Genomic DNA, 19,742 nt, shown 5'->3' on the forward strand with positions numbered 1-19,742 from the left:
AAAAAAAAAAAAAAAAAAAAAAAAAAAAAAGGAAAGAAAAAAAAACTGAGAGAGAGAAAGAGAGAGAAAGAAAGTTAATTTACTTGGGGAAAAATAAAAAAGTATTCAAAATTAAAAAGTTTTTGTTTTTAAAGCTAAACTATTCATTTCAGCACCAGATTATGAAACAGACAAAACATATGCAGAAACCTTTAAATTCAGCAAACAATGACCAACTTAAGACTGTAAATGAACAATAGCAATAACTAGTACTCTCCAGTATATTCAGCTTTAAGCCTCACAAAAGACTAGGTTAAGAGTCTGGTATCAGAAAAGAGACCCTGGTGAATCTCAAAACTTCCGTACCTTTTAGAAAAGGAGCTTTAGAAAATCTTGCTACCTCATTAGTTGCTGTGAGGATTAAATGAGCTAGTGTACTAAAAGTATCCAGTATAGTGCCTGCCACAGGACACTCATTAGAGTGGTTTCTAGACTCACACTATGGCTTAAGGGAAGGGTGGAGATAAAAGGTGTATAAGCATGAAGTAAATCTAATCAATTATAACCCTATTGAATATAACACTAAATTTTGAGTGGCAAGAATGCCCTATTTGCATCTTTTTCTCTCTCCTGAAAACACTTTTGTCAATGATCACTTACATTCTCAAAAAGAAAAGGATCAAATCATTGAGACTGCTATGGAGAAATAAAGGAAGGATTGGAAGACTAACCCATGTTGCTTGAACTCCAAAATAATTACATACTGATTTCTGTTCTTCCCTGAGGTGCCTGATGACAGACACAGGGAGGCACCTTCTCTGGAGAGCACCAGTCATTTTTAAAAGCTGCTCAGAGAACATCTGTGTCCTGTTTAAATCCAGAATAAAATTCTTAATGCCAATTTTAAAACCCCAAGAAGAAATATAAAAGGGAGTCATGCTTTTCCCCACATTGTCACTTGTGAAGTATAGAGGCTCCTCACTTTACACAAAATGTACAGCCCTAAAATATTGAATAATGAAAGATAAATTGTATTTTAACTGCATCAAAGGAGCTACATAATTAAGACCTATAGTTATAAATTAAAATGACAGAAAACTAAATTTACTCAATATAAAATGGGTTGTGCATAGTACTTGAAAGATGTGAACACTGTTAGAAAGACATATGCATGTTTCCCACTCCCCCCATCCCTCGGGCTTTAACAAATAAGTGACAGAGGAAAAAAATTTGCTCCTTTCCAACCTATTCTTTAGAGAACCTGAATATACAGGAATTGCTCTGCACATGCTTCCATGAACTTCATAGGGGCAAGTGTTCAGGGTCAATAACTCCTATAAAGAGCAACTGTGATACCTGTTCCAACTGTTCAGGTGTCCACGGGTTATCACCAATAACTCGTTTAGCTGCATAAAAGCTCATTCCTGGAGGAGGCTGTGGGATTCCAGAACCTCCCCCACTGTTTGAAGAAGAACCCTGTGATGAAGATGAATTTTGGCGACTCTGGGATTCATTTAACACATATCTGAAAAGAAAATAAAACTTTAACTCTCTATAAAAACAAGTGAATGTGTGTATATACACATATATACATAAAACATTCAATCACACACTGTCATGGTGCAGTATCATGCTAGAGCTGTGGCTCTTAACCTTTGGGTCGCACCCACTTTGGGAATGAAATGACTCTCTCACAGGGTCACCTAAAACTATCGGAAAACACAGCTATTTGCATTACGATTCATAATAGAAGTAAAATTACAGTTATGAAGTAGCATGAAAAGTAATATCACGATTGGCTGTCATCACAACATGAGGAACTCTGTTAAAGAGTCACTTTTAGCACCACTGTGCTAGAACAACAACTAAAATAAAAATTTCTACATAAAAATTACTTTTGTTCTTATTTTGGTTTTGAAGACAGGGTTTCTCTGTACAGCCCTGGCTGTCCTGGAAATCGCTCTATAGACCAGGCTGGCCTGAAACTCAGAGATCCACCTGCCTCTGCTAGGATTGAAGGCATGCAGTAACACTGCCCAGCAACATAAAGAAAAATCTCAAAGGCATCTATCTATATCTTCAGCAAATTAATCAGAAGAACCTATTACTCAAGGCAGTCATAAGTGAACTACAAAATGTTTATGCCATCTCCAGGTACATATTATTGTCTGATAAGTTAGTACAGACTCACTACATTTTAGTTTTTTAATGACAAATATAGACATAAGCCTATGACCCCACAAAGCTTATGGTTAGTATTGTTCGTGCTTCAAACAAAGCTTTTACAGTTTTTTTCCTTACTTTGTAACTCACATTAGAAAACTCACTGAAGCCTCTCACAAATTGCCTCCCATACAAGCATAACATTCTAAAAGTGAAAACCAAAGTAAAAGGCATCAGTCAGGGCCTGGCAAGATGGCTTGGTGGTTAAAAGGCACTTGCCATATAAGCCTGACAACCTGAGTTTAAGTCCTGAAACCCATTAAAGGTGAGAGACCCAACTCCACAGAACTGCACTTCACTCACACTCTGTACACATACAAAGAATAACAAAGTTTTAAAAGTAGGAAAATTTGAAAAAAAATAAAGAATTTTCTCATTATATAGTCAAAGCTCCTTGTATGTGTCTCCTTGTTATTATCTGAGATTCTTTTAGCTTGTAGAATAGAAATAAGACCTCTAATGAATTCATTTTTTATCCAATTAAAACTATTATTCCTCATAATCATATTTATATTTTAAATAAACATTAGTTGAAATCTCTTTAACTCTATGCTGATATTAATTCTATACTGATAATAGATTATAATAGATACTAAAATTCTCATTAAAGAATTAGAAGCTTGGATGCTGTATTGGTTTAAATGAGTTCCCAATTGCTGGTGCTTCTGGATGGAGGAAATTATATCCCCATAACCATAAGGTGCAATTCTGCTGAAGGAAGAAAGTCACTGAGGGTGAGATATGAGAGTTTATAGTCCCACCCTACTTCCAGTTCACTATCTCAGCTTCTTGCCTGTAGTGAAGGTCCTGAAAAATCAAGCTATTAAAGTAGAGGAGCAGAAGGAGCACCAAATCTCTTCACTGAGAATAGATGCTATGCAACTCCATCTGCACGATCGTCTATGTACATATACCCTCAAGATCAGGGGAAAACAGAATAAAAGTAGCTGTTCAGAAACTATCTCTAGCAACAAGACCAATCAGTAGGCTAGTGGCAGACCACAATCTGGAAACCAGATTCAAAAGTCTGATAAAACACTGCAAGGGGCTGAAAAACTATTAAGAAGGAGGAAGATGTCAACAATGTGATAAAAACACAAAGTACTACACAGGTAGTTCTTGGGGGTTATGAGGGACACAGAAAATAGAGCAAATATGTCTACACAGGATAAGAAATGTCTGTTGCAGACACCGAGTTGACATCTGGCCAGTAAGAGATATTTTCCAAGGTGACTTTGTTATTTTCTCTGTAGAGAAATATCCTAAAGTGAGAACTAACTGCATTATCTTAAAAAATAAGGTGGAAGTACTTGGAGGGGAGTATGAACCACTGAATACATGCAATGATGGCTATTGAGAACCCATTGTTCTAAGATGTGCTTTAAAATCTGTGCTAAAAATCAGGCAACTCTACAGCACTGTTTGAAGACATGAGAGGGAGAAGCAAAGTCCAATGATACGTCTGTATGATATAAATCACATTTTGTACACTAAAGAAAGTGAATCAAAAAACAAAGCTATGAGAACAAAATTGTAGGAAGAGCCAAACAGATCCACAACTAAATGGTAGAAGTGCAAAAGAAATTTCAAGACATCAAGGAAAACAGAACAAGGAAAGCTGCATATGAGTTCCTTATTTCCTAAGGTATACAGAGCTAGGAGACTCAACATTTACTTCAGCTGGGGACTGGTGAACTCTAAAAATCACAACAGCATTACTACATCTATGTAGCCAATATGCAGTGGAGCTGGACTTTAGCATTTAGTACTGATGCGAATCCTCAGAGATGCACCACACAAAAGCTGAACCATTTAAAGTAGCACACAATTTCCACAGAGTCAACTCTCGAGACACCACTGCTTGGCTCTCTGTCATTTTTAACTCACCCATAAGGCATCAGAAGGACATCTAGCATAAAGTCCAAGAGCAGCTGCACAGTCTTTGGTTTCTCAGCAAGATTAAAAGGAGAAGCTGATTTTGATGATGCAGCCGGGTACTTCATGTGAAAAAGAGTTGGTATTAAAAGATGCATTAAGCTGAAAGAAAAATTATATTTATTGCAGCTAGTTTATAAATCAACTTTTATACATGCAAATAAAAGATATACTTAATACAAATTGGCAATTATATCAGGAGCTAATCATTTTTTATACCAATTAGGAACAAAGTCTTAATTTAGGGAGAAGCCTTGATTTCCTAGTCCCTAGTACTCAGGAGGCAGAGGCAGGCAGAGTTCTGTGAGTTTAAGGCCAGCCTGGTCTACAGGTATAGTCCCAGGATAGCCAGGGCTACACAGAGAAATCCTGTCTCAAAAAATATAAAAATACAAATAAAAATAAAAGACTCAAATATTAAGCTGGGCATGGTGGTGGTACATGCCTTTAATCCCAGCACTCAGTAATTTGAGACCAGGCTGGCTAACAGAGCAAGTTCCAAGACACACAGAACTACAAAGAAACTCTGTCTCAAAACAAAACAAAAACAAAAACAACAAATGAACAAAGATCTCAAAGTATTAAGTGATAACTGGCACTTAGCCAACATGGTTCATCACTTTAAAAAATCTAGAAAAATGGATATAAAATAAACTTGATTTTACCAGGAGGTACTTCATATTACATTTTAGATAAAAGTAAAGTTCAACATGTTCTTTTAATAAAAATTCGCTTCAATTATTAATTTGATGGTAAACACCTGTAGTCTTTTGTTCAAGGCTTCTGAGGCCCTGCATTTGATCCCCAAGATCATTATCAAACAACTAATTAACTGATAAGTAAACCAGAACTGGAAACTTTCTAACTGACATTCTAGATAAAGATATTTTCTCTAAGCCCACTAATAAATGATGTTATAAAAGGCCTTCATTTTTTTCCAGTGCCTATATTAATAATACTCTATTGATTCCAAAAATTGTTGAGAAATGTTTTATCCATCGAGACAGAAATGTTTTAATGAAAAATGTTCTTTTTAGTTATTTAATGCATACATGGGTATTTCATCCACATGCCAAGTCTATACACTACAAAGATAGCCTAGTGCCCAGAGTCAGAAAAGGGTGCTGGATCCCCTGGAACTGGAGTTAACAAATGGTACTATGTGGGTGATTGGAACTGAACCTGGGTCATCTGAAAGAGCAGACAGTGCTCTTAACTACAGAGCCATCTCTCCAGATGAAAGAAAAGCAAATCAATGAAACAGATTTTTTAACATCACATAAACCAACCACTTTAAAAAAGACAACAAAAAAGTGACGCAGTTCAATTAGGACAGTGTCAGCCTTACATATTTTTTTGTGTTCGTAAAAAGAACTCTATAATGCTACTAATAAAACAGTAACTAAAATATCATAGAAAATTCAACTATCCTTCAGGTAAATAACCCCAAGCCTTTCCATTTGCCGAGTAAAACCAAACATGACCTGTATCTGACAGGCAGAAGTTGTTGACTCTTACAGATGGGAATAGTAAGCGAAGAAGCCATACCTATCCTGCTGTGGCTGAGGTTTCCCTTCCATGGCAGTAAGAAGCGTAGGTGCCAGCTCACATTGTTTTTCCACTGGCAGGCGAGGATAGCCCATCTTAACATAAATTATAGTAAAATTCTAATGCAGTAAGAGAAAGCAAGTGAGTATGCAGGAAAAACTCAATTACAGAAAGTTATAGTTGTAATACAAACATCACAAGAATCACCCTCTGTTCGTACAGCTTATCCAAACTACACATCTCAGGGGAAGACCCTAAGCACAACTTCTTTTTAAAGTCAGCTTTCTATGTAAAAAAGGTAACTTAACCAAAAGCAGTCATATGTGCAATTACTATTGCTAGGAAGAAAAAAGGCATTTAGCCTATATCTAAACCTTTATAATACACATTATCAGCAGATCTCCCGGTTTGCTGCATTAATCCAAGATCACATGTTAACAAATCCCAAGCTTCCATTTCACAGGGCAATTAATAAAAGCATCTTTAGGAACTGCAGCACTATATGGTTCCTCAATCCAGTAACAACCCAGCAATGGGGGGCAGGTAAGCCAGGGAAACTGAGGGCTGCAGATGTTATCAGTAGCACTATATATAAAACCCATGCAAAATTTACAACTCAAGTAAACTCATGAGTATAAATTCAGATGTATAAATAAGGCAGTTGCTAATCTGAAGGATTCTTCACAAAAATGAACAGGCATCATAAGGCCTTCCTTCTATTTGGCATAGTTATTGACCTCAATATTTTTATTTGCTTAAAGGAAAGATACTGTCTTATAATGAAATTATATGTAGAAAATAGACACAGCACCTCCAAATGTTTTGTGACTCTTGATGAAACAATCTGGGAAATTTTGCCCCAATTGTGAAAAATTACAAGAGCCAGAAAAAAACCACTATCTGTCATCATATAACATCAACATTTTTTAAATTTCGTTTTCATGAAATGGAATGAAATATTCGTATGCTTGTTCTACAGAAAACTCTACAATGGACCAGCAGTTCCATTACTTGCCAGTCTCAGATTTACTCCACTACAAAAAAGGATATCTTTTGAGTACACACATCAAAGAGTATTGCTTTATTATGCCTATGTACTATAACTCTTCTCTCTTTTCAGATTTGTCTCATATACTAAGAATCAAATCACTGTTATTTACATAAAAACAATTATAAGTATTGGGTAGAGATATAGCTCAGTAGAACATTTACCTTGTATGCAAAGGGCCCTTGACTTAATCTCCAGTACCACAATTTTTTTTAAAAAGTATACATATTATAGAGTACCAATGTGACATTTAAATTTATGTACACATTATATACTGCTTCCATTAGGTATATATTAAATTCCATTAGGTATATAATTAGGTTATATATTAAACATAACCTAAAATATCTATCATTTCATTAAGGCAAAACCTTGAAAGCCTTTTTTTCTAGCTTTCTCAAGTTATTTTGTTGTTCCAGAGATCATATTCAAGAAGAGCATCCCATAATTCAGGCTATTCTTGAACTTCTGAGCTCAAGCAATAAATACTCCTGCCTCAACCTAACAAGTCAAAGGAACCACAAGTCTTACACCACACTGGGCACCTCTAAACACCTGTTTGTGTAAAGTATCCATTACCTATAGTCATTCTAACTGGGTCACAACAGCACATCACAAGTTCCTGTTCTCTAAACTTAGTACCTACCAATTAATTTTTCCCCAACTTCTGATAATCGGTATTCTACTCTTAATTTCTTTGATATTAATTTGTTCAGATTCTGATAAGTAAAATCATTATTTTTTATATTAAATACCTGATAGTCATTTCACCAACATTTCTTTGCCCACTAAATGGCCATTCATTACCATGTTCCTATAACTTCTTTGAAGCAGCATTACCTGTGAATCAGTACTCCATGAGAAAATAACACATCATTTTTTTTAAAAAAACTGCTTCAGTTAGGTATGGTCTAAGAATGAAACTTTTAAGTTTGCCAATATACACTGATGGCATCAACTAAACACTGAGAAGACTGACTTAAGCCTCCCCGCAAAAAAAAATTCCAAAATAACTCTTACCGTGACAAAGGAAACTGCAGCAGGGTCCTGGTACTGAACCAATAGTGTTTCTACTGGAAGCTGTATTTTGGGGCGGCTTTTTATACGTTTATTCAGATGGACCAGCAGTTCCATTACCTAAAACAAAGACAGAATTTGAATTACCAATCATATCTTAAAAATAAATTCATTTCTTAGATATTACTTATTTGGGTGGAAAGTAGCTACTTCTTCCTTTAAAGGAACATAAAGTTTATATCACAGAAAGGGATGTATCAGAATCAGAAACACAGTATCTGCATTTTGTAAGATACTAAGATTATTACAATGTAAAATATAAGATTCTGCTGTCTCTAGATATACTTAGCCAAATCAAGGCATACTTGTTGACAAAATGTAGGAGGAACAGTGAGTTCTAGGGAATAGATAAATTTCAAGGAGAAAATTAGTTTCAGAAAAGGAACAGGACCTAATAGAATATGGCAAATTATATTTATCTGAAACCCACAGTGGTAAGAATTCATAAAATTAGGATCTGGATTATAATTGAATTTGGCAAAACACTGAAGTATGTTTATTTTATCCTGAAAAATCATCTAATACAACTAGAGAATTTAAGTAAAAACATAAAACCTCCCTCCTCCCCTAAAATGGGAAAGAAACAAAAGTAGAAATTAACACATCAGCAATCCCTGTGGAAAGAAAGGAAAATATACAAGTTTCTGATAAACGACCACAGTCTTACTCCAATATATTATGTACTAAGAGAGAAGAAAATGAACACTGAGAAGTGAGATTTTTTTTTTTAATCTCGCCCAAAGGAAAGACTGAACATTTTAATTAAGGGCTGCATCTATGATATATCACTTCTAAAATATGCACTGAAGCCTCAAAGCACACATTAGTGAGAGCTACCATTTTGAGTGACTAAATATAGTGCTGATATGATGTTTTTAGATATGCCCTTTGGTATATGTATGTGCATATTTTTGTTAGATATAAATCCAAGGCCAAAGTGTTTGGTCAGTAGGTTATGCACATGCCCAGTTTGAACAGATACTTTCAAGTACTATCCAAAATGATCATAATAATTTACAGTTCTCCCAGTAGTATTTAAGAGCTCAAGTTGTTCTGCAGTCTTGCTAACTAACATCAAATATGGTCAGGCATTTACTTCCTTCTATTCTAATAATGCTTAACAAAAAAGTTAATTATAATGGAATTCTACTTAGCAACTCTCATTTTCCTTAAATTAAAAAATGCATTCTAGCCAGGCAGTACTGGCACATGCCTTTAATTCCAGGACTCAAGATACAGTGACAGGCAGATCTCTGAGTTCAAGGACAGCCCAGTGTATAAGAGCAAGCTCCAGAACAGCCAGGGCTGTGACATAGTGAACTCCTGTCCAGAAAAACTAAAATAAATAAATCTGAGACCTCGTTTATATAGTTATGAAAGAGGAAAACTGCATTATAAATTTGTGCTCAATATCTGTATCTTTTATTAGCAATACTGTTCAAATGACAATTATTATTACACTGGTTCTATAATTTATAAGGCATAACAGTGAACAACTATATACTATAAAAGTAAAAATACCTATCAAGACTCCACTGCCTAAAAATCAAAATAACACACAAAAAAGTTCTACTACTACCTTCAGAGTCATTTTTTAACTTCTATTTACTTTGGCTGGCTTTGGATGAATTAAATTTACTTTTGTGAATACAGTAAAAAAAAAAAAAAAAGTGTAACCATTACACAGTAGTAGTACCTTGCAGAAACCAGATTAATTTTGAAATTACTTGTCTATTAAGTCTCAATTTATAAAGTATATTGTTAATCATGTGATATAAGGCAACTTACTTACCTTTTTTGAGTCCCAGTTTTTTCATCTATAAAATAGGAATGATTAGAGCACCTATACCTCACAGAATTAAATTGAGACACCAACCAATAATTTTGGCTATTACTATTAATTTTAGCATCATTTTTCCTATTTGAAGGACTCAAATAATTCTTCAAAGCAACAAGATAGAATAAAAAGATCTATTAGAGTGGCACAATGTGTTAAAGTCTATCAGCTTTAACTACTGTTTCCTTTTTCCCAGAAGTTTTCAAGTTTGCTTAACAGTATCCCTTTGCCAATAAAGATATACATAAATATATATATATATATAACATACTATAATCGCTAATGTTAAACTTGTACATCAAACTGCAGAAAGTCAAAAATATTAAACAGGAAAACTACACCCAGAGAAGGCTGTAATCCATGACTACCAATATATAAGACTAGAAGACAGATTCTCAAGATATAACTGCAGAATGTTAACAGCAAATGGTCTCAGGGCGTGCCCAACTCCACATTCAACAAACAAGAATATATATTTTTTATTCTTAGGAAGGATTTTTCTCAGAACACAGAATACACTTTAGAGATGTAAGTCAATGGTAGAACACATGCTTCTCTTACACAAAAGCCTATGTGGTACCACCCAAAGTACCACCACACACACCAAAATAAATAAATAAATAAATAAATAATGGTCTGGTCTCAGTCCACAATGTAATAAAACAAGGAAATGTTTGCAACAAATACTTCAAAACTAAAAACAATGTTCTAATAATTAAGACAAAAATAAAAGCAAATACTGCGTATCAGTGTAACTCTAAGGTGTAACCAAAACAGCAAAGACAAGTTCATAAACAGGTTTTTATTCATTCTGAACATTCTTTTTTTTTGGGGGGGGGAACACTTTAAGGCACATTCTACTGATACCACCTCAGTCTCCAAAATGAGAAAAGATAATCTTTAAAAATGTGATTTCATCCCACAGGTCCCATCTGATCTAAGTAAAGATCTTTGGTCCCTTTAGTTTCAAAGTCATCTTTTTCTCACAACCCATTGCATTCACGGAATTGGTCACAAGGACCAGCAGAAACAGGAGCTCTGTTTGGTATCAAGTTGGCCCTCGGGTGCTGGGGGTCAGGTCTGCAGGAGGTGGTATTTCCTGTCTTGCTCTGGAGGATATTTGCAGAAAAGCCCGAGGCGGATTAAGCTGGTGACATTCCTGGAAGGTTGGGCACTGTGATGTATGGGTCTCGGAGGCGAAACCCATAAATGGACCAAGAGGCGGAGGAAAAGAGTGTGGCAATGGCCAGCGAGAAGGAGAGGCGCTGGGTGGATTTAGTCTGAACGATCTTGGCCAAGTCAGCCAGTGGGGAGAGGTACATGCTGATGGTAAAGACGCTGCAGAAGAGGCCTAGCTGCTGAAGCCGGGCCTCAAGGTCTGGCACCAGAAGCCAAAAGTAGCCGAAGCCCAGGAGAAGGACAGCCAGCAGGGTTGCGGTCTTCTGAGGACTGTAGTGCAGATATGCCAGGATATAAAGAGTCTGGAGCACTGCCCCCACGGTATTGACGATGATGAGGGTCCCGTCTCCAAGACTCCATAACTCAACCAGCCCAGGTTGTTGACATCCGTGGTGAGAAAGGGCAGAAACTGGATGCTGTCCATGCTCCGTGTCCTCTGCATGTGCCTGAGGTCCGAGAGGCCAGTGGAGAACATGCCCAGGGTGAAGAGCACGCAGGCACTGGAAAGGAAAGTCTGCCACGCCGCCCGCCTCCATCCCACCTCCATCCCACCGGAGCCGGTTCCCTAGCCCAGTGTGGTGTTCCAGCAGCTCAGGCCCGGAGCTGCGGAACCATTCTGAACATTCTTGAAAACATAATTAGTGAAAAAAAAATTTACTTAGTGACCAAGCTTGCATTTTAAATTTTAAATCTTGGCTCACCTATTCATTATTTGGTTGTTTAAAAATTCATTAACTAGCCAGGCAGTGGTGGCGCATGCCTTTAATCCAAGCACTTGGAGGCAGAAGCAGGCAGATCTCCCAGAGGGAACTAACTCTAGGACAGTCTACAGAGTCTAGGAGAGTCTACAGAGGGAACTCTGGGACAGTCAAGTCTAAATAGTGTGTGGGGAGAAGGGGATTTAATAATTGAGCTGGGTGGTGGTGGCACACACCTTTAAAACCAGCAATAGAGAGTGGAGGCACACAGATCTGTCAGTTCAAGGCCATCCTTGTCTAGACTTCCAGGCCAGCCAGGGCTACATATAAACACAAATAAAAATAAAAGTTTGTTGACCATTCTAAACTTAGCTTCATCTGTAAAATGTAGGGAAGAACTAGTTCATAAATCAGTGAGGTCCAGGTGAGGCAAGAGATCATGCATCCTTCAAAAGTCAAGAAAGGGATGGAAAGGCGGCATGGGGGTCATAAACTGTTCTTCAAGAGGATCCAGATTTAATTGCCAGAACCCACTTAGTGGCTCACAACCATCTGTAACTCCAGTTCCAGGGAATCTGATTGCCCTCTTCTAGCCTCAGTGGGCACCAGGCATCCACATGGTACAGACAAACATACATGCAGGTAAACAACCATGCAGACAAAATGAAAATTTAAAAATATTTAAACATATTTAAAAGGTGGTATACAACTAGGAGAGATACCCAACATCAAACTCTAGCCATTAAATGTGTGTAATCACATGCACATACATACATACAAACATGTAAACACACACACACACAAACACAGGGAAACCAAAGAACAAGAATGAAAGTCCCAACTGAAAAGATAATAGGATAAATAGTATAACAGAACTCAATGGCACTAAAATTAGTAGGTGATTAGGAACAGATGATTGTCTACCCAAAAAAGGATAAAGTAGAAAGAAATAAAAATAACTTATATAAACAAGTTTAGGTTTTTAGGGTTTGTTGGTTGGTTGGTTTTTGTACTGTACTAAAAATACTCAGCCTAAACAATGGTTCTCTAGCTCCTTCTTTTTGGCTTCCACTCTAAAGTAAAGATATTACTAACACCCTTTCAAATCAGTGCCCTAGAATCCGGTTACCTCCTATCCCTCATCCTCTCATCCACTGTGGCCTCTTTAGTTCCCCAGGGGAATCACATTCAGTCCACCATCTCTTAAACCTGGTGGATCTTATTAACCAAGAACCCTCCCATCCACTATAACCACGTCCTCATGTTCTTTCATCTACTCCTTTCTTCTTCACTCTTCGCAAAAGTAAAACGTCCTCCCATGAGCCCATGTATTTTATCCCTTGGTACACAGCTAGAGCTGCTGTTTTGAAAAGTAAAACCTTTTTAAGAGAGGACATCTCACTGAGTGAGCTGGTCACTGGGGAGCAGATCTTCTGATTATATAGACAGGCCTCCCTTCCCATCCACTCTCTGCTTAGTGGGGGGATATAATATGAGCATTTACCTTCATATTCTTCATATTCTTACTATTATGCCTTCTAATTACCCTTTTTAAACTCAGAACCAAAATAAATTCTTCCTTCCTTAACTAGCTTCTGTTAGTTTCAGAGCAAGGGAGAACAAATGCAGCATGTACCACAAATCATAATTCAGTAAGTAACCAGACTGATAACAGTAAGTAAATAAACATCAATTTGTAAAAGGACTTTGGTACCCTGAAAGCAAGAAAAACCCACTGAAAGGTTTTAATAGGAAAATGGCATAACCAATCACACTCTACCTAGGAAATAAGGATTAAAAGTAAATGAAAATAGCAAGTACATGTATGGCAAGACTCTCCATCCTTTCCTGAAACAAAGACATTCTGGGAGATACTTTACCCACTGAATTCAGATCAGAGTCTCTTAGAGCAGACATTCAAGTCAATGTCAACCAATTATAGTATCCCAAGAGATGAAAGCTGATGACAGCTAAAAGACCAGAAGGTCTATCGCAAACATGCTAGAAAAAAATAATTAACTATGTTACAAATTAAAGGGCAAAGTGCTCCATATAGAATAATTTAAAAATAAAATAGTGAAATTATAATTATATAGCTTTTTGAAACAATATTTTGAAGGAGGTAAAGTCTAAGTTATATAAGAACAGTTCGCTTTCAAAAAAAGTTTATTTGGTTAGCTTTATTTAAGGATATATTCACCATCAACTGATGATTAAAGAATATTTCCCCTTCTAAACTGGCTTTCATATTCGGTTTTAGATCAGTCCAAGTAATTAATTATCTTGATTAAATATCCTGACACTGGTAACAAGCACACAAATAGTGACTGCAGCTGTACTAGGTAGGCATTTAAGTTCTTTCATTCTGAAAGCTAATTCTTAGACTTACCATACATTTGAAAAGCTGTAATTAGGATCAGGAACCTACATTTCAACAATGGGAATAAAAAACTCACTTCATGATATATGTATGTATGTGTGTGTATGTGTATATATATATATATATATATATCCACTTATTCATCATTTATTTCCCCAAACAGTCCCCAACATGCTTACTTTTTTCCGTACTCCTTCTTGGGTGCTGGACAGTTTGAGCAAAACAGGAGGAAGGAATTTAGATATAATATTTTGTAACTGTTCATCTGTTTCGGCATGGCCAAGTCGTAAAAAGACCCGTTCAAGCTGATCTATAATATAAAAGAAAACAAGAGAAGTTGACAAACCAAACATAAACAAGCCTATTTTTATAGCTTAATTCTTTTTTCTGTACTGCTGATCCTTCAGTCAAGAATTTTAACCAGACTAGCCCCATACACAAATGATTGTGACACAACCAGAAAGTACTACTAAAAAGGGTCTATTAGCTAATCATGTACACCTGTCTTTAGACATTTAATCTCTAAAAAGGAGAATAACCAAGAGTAATTCAGTTACTTAGTCTTCCTGAAGGAGTTAGGTCCTAAGAAAAGATATAAGAATGTTTTTAAGTGATCTACACTGGTTGGGAGAACATAACAGAGGAACTTTGACTAGATGTCAGGGACTAACTGATGAAGTTTCTCCAAAATCAGAACCACTGACCGCTACCATGTTGGGACTGAGATAATTATCCCACAGGGAAGCTATAGTGAGAACCATGTTGGATAAGACTATGGGGATGTGTTCAACAAAATGTAGATAGTAATTATTAAACAAGCCACCACGTATCTTTGACCAATGTACTATATACAGAGGGGAAAGAATGACAAACACCTGGTTGCAAATTACTGTTAACTTTTTAGGTACTAGGCATTTATGAGGTCACGGGTTTGAACCTCAGCACTGAAAAAAAAAAAAGGGGGGGTGCTGTAATGAGATATTTGTTTCTCAAAGGCTCTTATAAAAACTATGAGTGGCACTGAGCACAGTGGTGCTTGACTGTAATCTCAGCATTTGAAAAGCTGAGGCAGGAGGATCACTGTAAGTTTCAGGCTAGGCTGGTCTGTGTAACAAGATAACTGTCTTAAAAAGAGTTAGGGATGCCTTTACAAGTAAAAGCTCTTTCTGTACAAGGATGAAGATTTGAGTTCAAACCACCAGAACTCAGGCAAAAACCCGATATTTTCACATGCACACTTATAACCTTGTAACTGTGAACAAACACTAGGGCTTGCTGATGAGCAACCTTATCTCTAGTGAGGATGCTGTAGAGAAATAAAGCAAAACACTCAAAACCTCCTCTGGTGGTGCCCCTATGCATGAGGATATATATTTACAAAAATACACATGGGCAAACACTACACTACACCACACAACACCCACACATACAAAGATGCGCGCACACACACACACACACACACACACACACACCACAAACCACTTGTAAAAATTATCAGTAAGGATGAGCTGAAAATATTTTATATCTTGGTTAGTGCATCATGCCAACTATACCTCAATTTTAAAATGTATTTTTAAAAGTCTTTACTAGCCGGGGGGCACACGTCTTTAAACCCAGCACTTGGGAGGCAGAGGCAGGTGGATTTCTGAGTTCGAGGCCAGTCTGGTCTACAAAGTGAGTTCCAAGACAGCCAGGGCTAAAAAGAGAAACCATCTCAGAAAAAAAAAAAAAAAGTCTTTACTACTTAGTGATCAAAACAGTTACTGAAATTTACTTCAAATAATAAGGGTAGCCAAAAGACAGGCAACAGGAGTCATACAAATGAAACTCAAGACTACCCACTGACTGGTAATTAGCCAAGTGTTATAGCAGATACTAAGAATTACTATTTTATGTGCGTTAGCATGTGTGTCTGTGTAAGGGTTTCAAGTACTGGGAAGAACAGTGCTCTTAACTGCTCTGCTCAGCCTTCTCTCCAGCCCCAAGAATTACTTTTTTGTTTGCCTCAAATACTCCATCTGTGAAAGAAAGTAGAGAGATCTAAAATGAGTGAGCCCTGAAAGAACAAAAGCAGCAACACCTGAGTAGAAACATACAAGCCCTATATCTAACATGAATCTTATTTTAAATATAATTCAGTAATAAAAGGAGACAGACTTCTTGGGAAAATAACTAATTCTAGAGCTTAGGACAGGAAAAAGGATTTTTGAAAGGAAACCTGAAACATAGTACTAGAGATGAAATGAAAATATCAAAAAGGTATTGAAATTAACCTGAAAGAACTCCTGCTAGTCAATACTGGACTAACAGAACACAACAAATAGTATAGGGCTGGGTTAAAAAGCCAAACTAGAAACCCACCCAGGTCTTTATTGATGTCAATAAACTAATAAAGGTAAACGTAAGTCTTTCTTATGAAAGAACTCAAAATAACATCTTCCTAAAGGAAGTATAACTTCATTCCTGTCCTCTTTCTCTTTTCAGGGTACCCTGGATTTAGTTACTACTTAGAACAGAAGGAAATAATATTAACTTCACAATGGAAAAATACTCTCACCCAATATAATGTGTGCATGATGATATGTAACAAGAGAGACATTTCAGCACTCTTGTATTCGTTCTAAAACCTACCATCCAAGTCTACTTGCTGGTAAAATATCAGAAAATGCAAACTGGAAGACACTCTATAGGATACCTGATTAGTATTCCTCCATACTGCCAAGATCATGAAAAGGCAGGGGGTTGGGGGAGGCAAACTAAGATACCGCCCCAGCGAGGCTGAGGTAACTACTGAATGCTGCAGCCTTCAACAGGATCCTGGGAAAGCAAGAGACTAATAATAATAATAATAATAATAATAATTATTATTATTATTATTATTATTATTATTATTGCCCACCACAAAAATCTATACCATCTGCGAATGGTTGGGACTCATGAAAGGACCAATCCTGTTGTTCCAAAGCTGCAGGATCTCCATGACTCCATGACACAGGGCAACAATGGGATAACCGATAGGAGTCCCAATGAGGAGCCAATATTGATGGTATCACAGAAGCCAAAGATCTGGAACCAGACCAATGACTCATTGCAACAAACATCTGCAAGTGAAGATGTGTGAACAGAGGGATATACTGTGGGACACACTGTGACATACTACAGCTTCCTCCAAGATACATTTTTTTATGCTTTGGGGTTTTCGGGGGGGGGGGGTGCGCATGCGCATGAGTGCAAGTATGTGTTTTATTTTGGGGGGGTGGGGGAGTTTTGCAAGAGTGGAGGGCAGATATGAGGGGACAAGGAGGTGAGCAGGATGGGGTACACGATATGAAACTCACAAAGAATAAAATGTTTTAAAAACCTAGTAAAATCCCAAGTAAAGTTCAAGTTTAGTTTAAGAAAGGAAAATAGAACAAAGAATCAAAAGTAGGCAGATAAACTCTGGGAATACTGGACCAGATTATTCTTCTTAATAAACACTGAGTGCTATTGTTAAAAAAAAAAAAAAAAAAAAAAGTTTTGCTTTTCAAGACAGTTTCTCTGTGTAGCCTTGGCTGTCCTAAAACTTGCTCCTTAGGAATGGTGAATTCAACCACTACATCTGTGAAAGTTTCAAGTAAAAAGCATATTCTTCAGTGCATTACAGCTCTTAGGTAGGAAAAAACTGTTCACAGACAAGACAAAAAGTTAAATTTTCTTAACAAATTTACTTAGAATACTCTATGACAAAGTTAAAAGGGGAGATATATTGTGGTTATTTTTAACTTACTCATTTGTAATGCAATGTGATAATACAAAAATCACCAAACATCATACAAGGGTACTATTCAAGCAGGCAGAGTTATATCTTCCACATTCAATAGGGAAAGGATCAAAGTACAACTAACCAGGTCATCTTTTAGAGACATAATGTACTTTTAAGTAAAAGCTAATCAAGCTGGGTGTGGTTAACATATTCCTGTAATCCTAGCATGATGAAGGCTGAGTCAGGATGCTGAGAAGCTCAAGGCCACCCTACTCACACCAAGAATCCATCTTAAAGAGGGGGTAGGGTACACAGAGAGAGATGGTTCTGAGGGTAAAGGTACTTGCTGCCAACACTGACAGCCTAAGCTAAGCCTCAGGGTCACAAAGTGGAAGGAGATAATTCCTACAAGTTGTCTTCTGACCTCCATACATGTGATTATGTGACATGATAAGTGCATCCCTAAACACACACACACACACACACACACACACATATGCGTGCACGAACCTAGAATCCACATGAGGGAGGACACACGTATTTTTCTTCCTAAGATTGTGATCCTCTTGCACTTTTATTCTTCCACGTGGTATGACACAGAAAAAGAAAAAAAAAATCAATATTTGAAAGCCTCTCAGTATGGAGCTTTCAGAAACAACAGGAATACTGGGGTGGGAGAGTGTGTATGGATTCACTGCTAGAAAGTTCAGTACCACATTATATCAAACATGGTGGCTCTTAGGAGCTGTCAACTGTAGGATTTTAATTTCAAGGACATTCATGGTTATATAACAAGTTCAAAGTCAGCCTAGGATATGTGAGGTTCTGTCTCAAGAAGAGGGGCCAAAAAAAGCAAGAAAATGAAAGGCATTTCTTTTCATTATAAATTATCTAGTCTCAAATATTCTGTTATAGCAACAAAAATTGGCAAATATCATAAAAGGACCTTCTCAAAAAATAGGAAGAAAGAAGGAAAAGAGAGAGAAGGAAAGTAAGGGGGAAAGAAGGAGTTGGGAAAGGAGGAAGAAACAAAGACAAAGGCAAAGACAGAGACAGACACAAAATTTTACTGGAGTCAAAAGTTGCAAACCAGGGGGTAGCCTGAGACTGACCCGATGGATCTGTGAAATAGGCTGAGTCAGAGCAAACTCGTACACAGATTCTAGTTCCACCAGAGACAAGCTTTACATGTATACAGACTCCTGCCTAGTAACTCAGCTTTTGTTAAAGCACAACTAAAAATGGTTTCGTTCATGTTGTTCTGAGTGGGAATAGCAGCAACACAGGTAGGAACACCTAAAAATCACCAAGTACTGTCATGGCCAAAAAGAAAAAAAGTACTCCAGAGTGAGTGCAAACTGTTTGAAGAGGTGACTAGATTCAAGATGTCCTAAAGCCGAAGTCATAGCTTCAACAGCAACTATGCTCACAGTGGTTCTTAATATAAATAAGAAATTTACCTAAGCTTTTAGTTTCAGAAAATGTTCAGCTAAGATTAACTGTAGAATCTCACAGGCAACAGGAATCCTACACTGGATATTAACACCTCCATTTACCACCACCGAAAGAAAACTAAGCCAGGACTGAGAACTCCCATGTGCCAACAACAAAAAAGAGCACATTTATTAGAAGTCAAAAGGCAAGTTGCTAGAATTGGTTCTCTGTTCCTAACACGTGGGCTCTAGGGATCAAACTGTCAGATCTAAGCTTGTCACGCTTGGCAGTTCCTTTATCTACTGAGTAATCCCTCCCAGAGTAAGAGATAACATACACTGTATAAAGTTACAGTCATACAATTCAATACGTATGTATGTATATCCCAAAAAAGCAGTAAATAAAATGTATTTTACTTGAACACAGAAGCAAATAAAAACTACAAGTCAAATAACAAAACAGAGACAGTGTTACATAAAAATAATAATAATACATCATGTACTAAAGGAGGGCTTATTTCAAAAATGCTTAAAAAGTTTAACATTTAAAAATCAGTGTATTTAGCCGGGCGTGGTGGCGCACGCCTTTAATCCCAGCACTCGGGAGGCAGAGGCAGGCGGATTTCTGAGTTCGAGGCCAACCTGGTCTACAGAGTGAGT

At 37.0% G+C, this 19,742-nt stretch overlaps 1 protein-coding gene and 1 pseudogene across 5 annotated transcripts in view; both read right to left on the reverse strand.

The window, feature by feature from the left end:
• The window catches only part of Ecpas (Ecm29 proteasome adaptor and scaffold), a 105,100-nt gene that overhangs the window by 68,708 nt on the left and 16,650 nt on the right, over positions 1 to 19,742 (reverse strand). For 4 of the 5 annotated variants that reach the window (XM_021199473.2, XM_029540186.1, XM_029540184.1 and 1 more), the window contains 5 exons: positions 14,084 to 14,214; positions 7,754 to 7,870; positions 5,686 to 5,804; positions 4,090 to 4,239; positions 1,336 to 1,504 (listed from right to left, as the gene is read on the reverse strand). In XM_021199473.2, coding sequence (XP_021055132.1) covers positions 1,336 to 1,504; positions 4,090 to 4,239; positions 5,686 to 5,804; positions 7,754 to 7,870; positions 14,084 to 14,214 — 686 coding nt within the window. Of the gene's footprint in view, positions 1 to 1,335; positions 1,505 to 4,089; positions 4,240 to 5,685; positions 5,805 to 7,753; positions 7,871 to 14,083; positions 14,215 to 18,159; positions 18,229 to 19,742 lie in introns of all 5 variants that reach the window. The other variant, XM_029540187.1, reaches the window with a different exon arrangement.
• On the reverse strand, positions 10,301 to 11,362 carry LOC110322742 (annotated as a pseudogene).

The sequence above is a fragment of the Mus pahari genome, chromosome 6, assembly GCF_900095145.1.
Source record: "Mus pahari chromosome 6, PAHARI_EIJ_v1.1, whole genome shotgun sequence".
Taxonomy (NCBI): domain Eukaryota; kingdom Metazoa; phylum Chordata; class Mammalia; order Rodentia; family Muridae; genus Mus; species Mus pahari.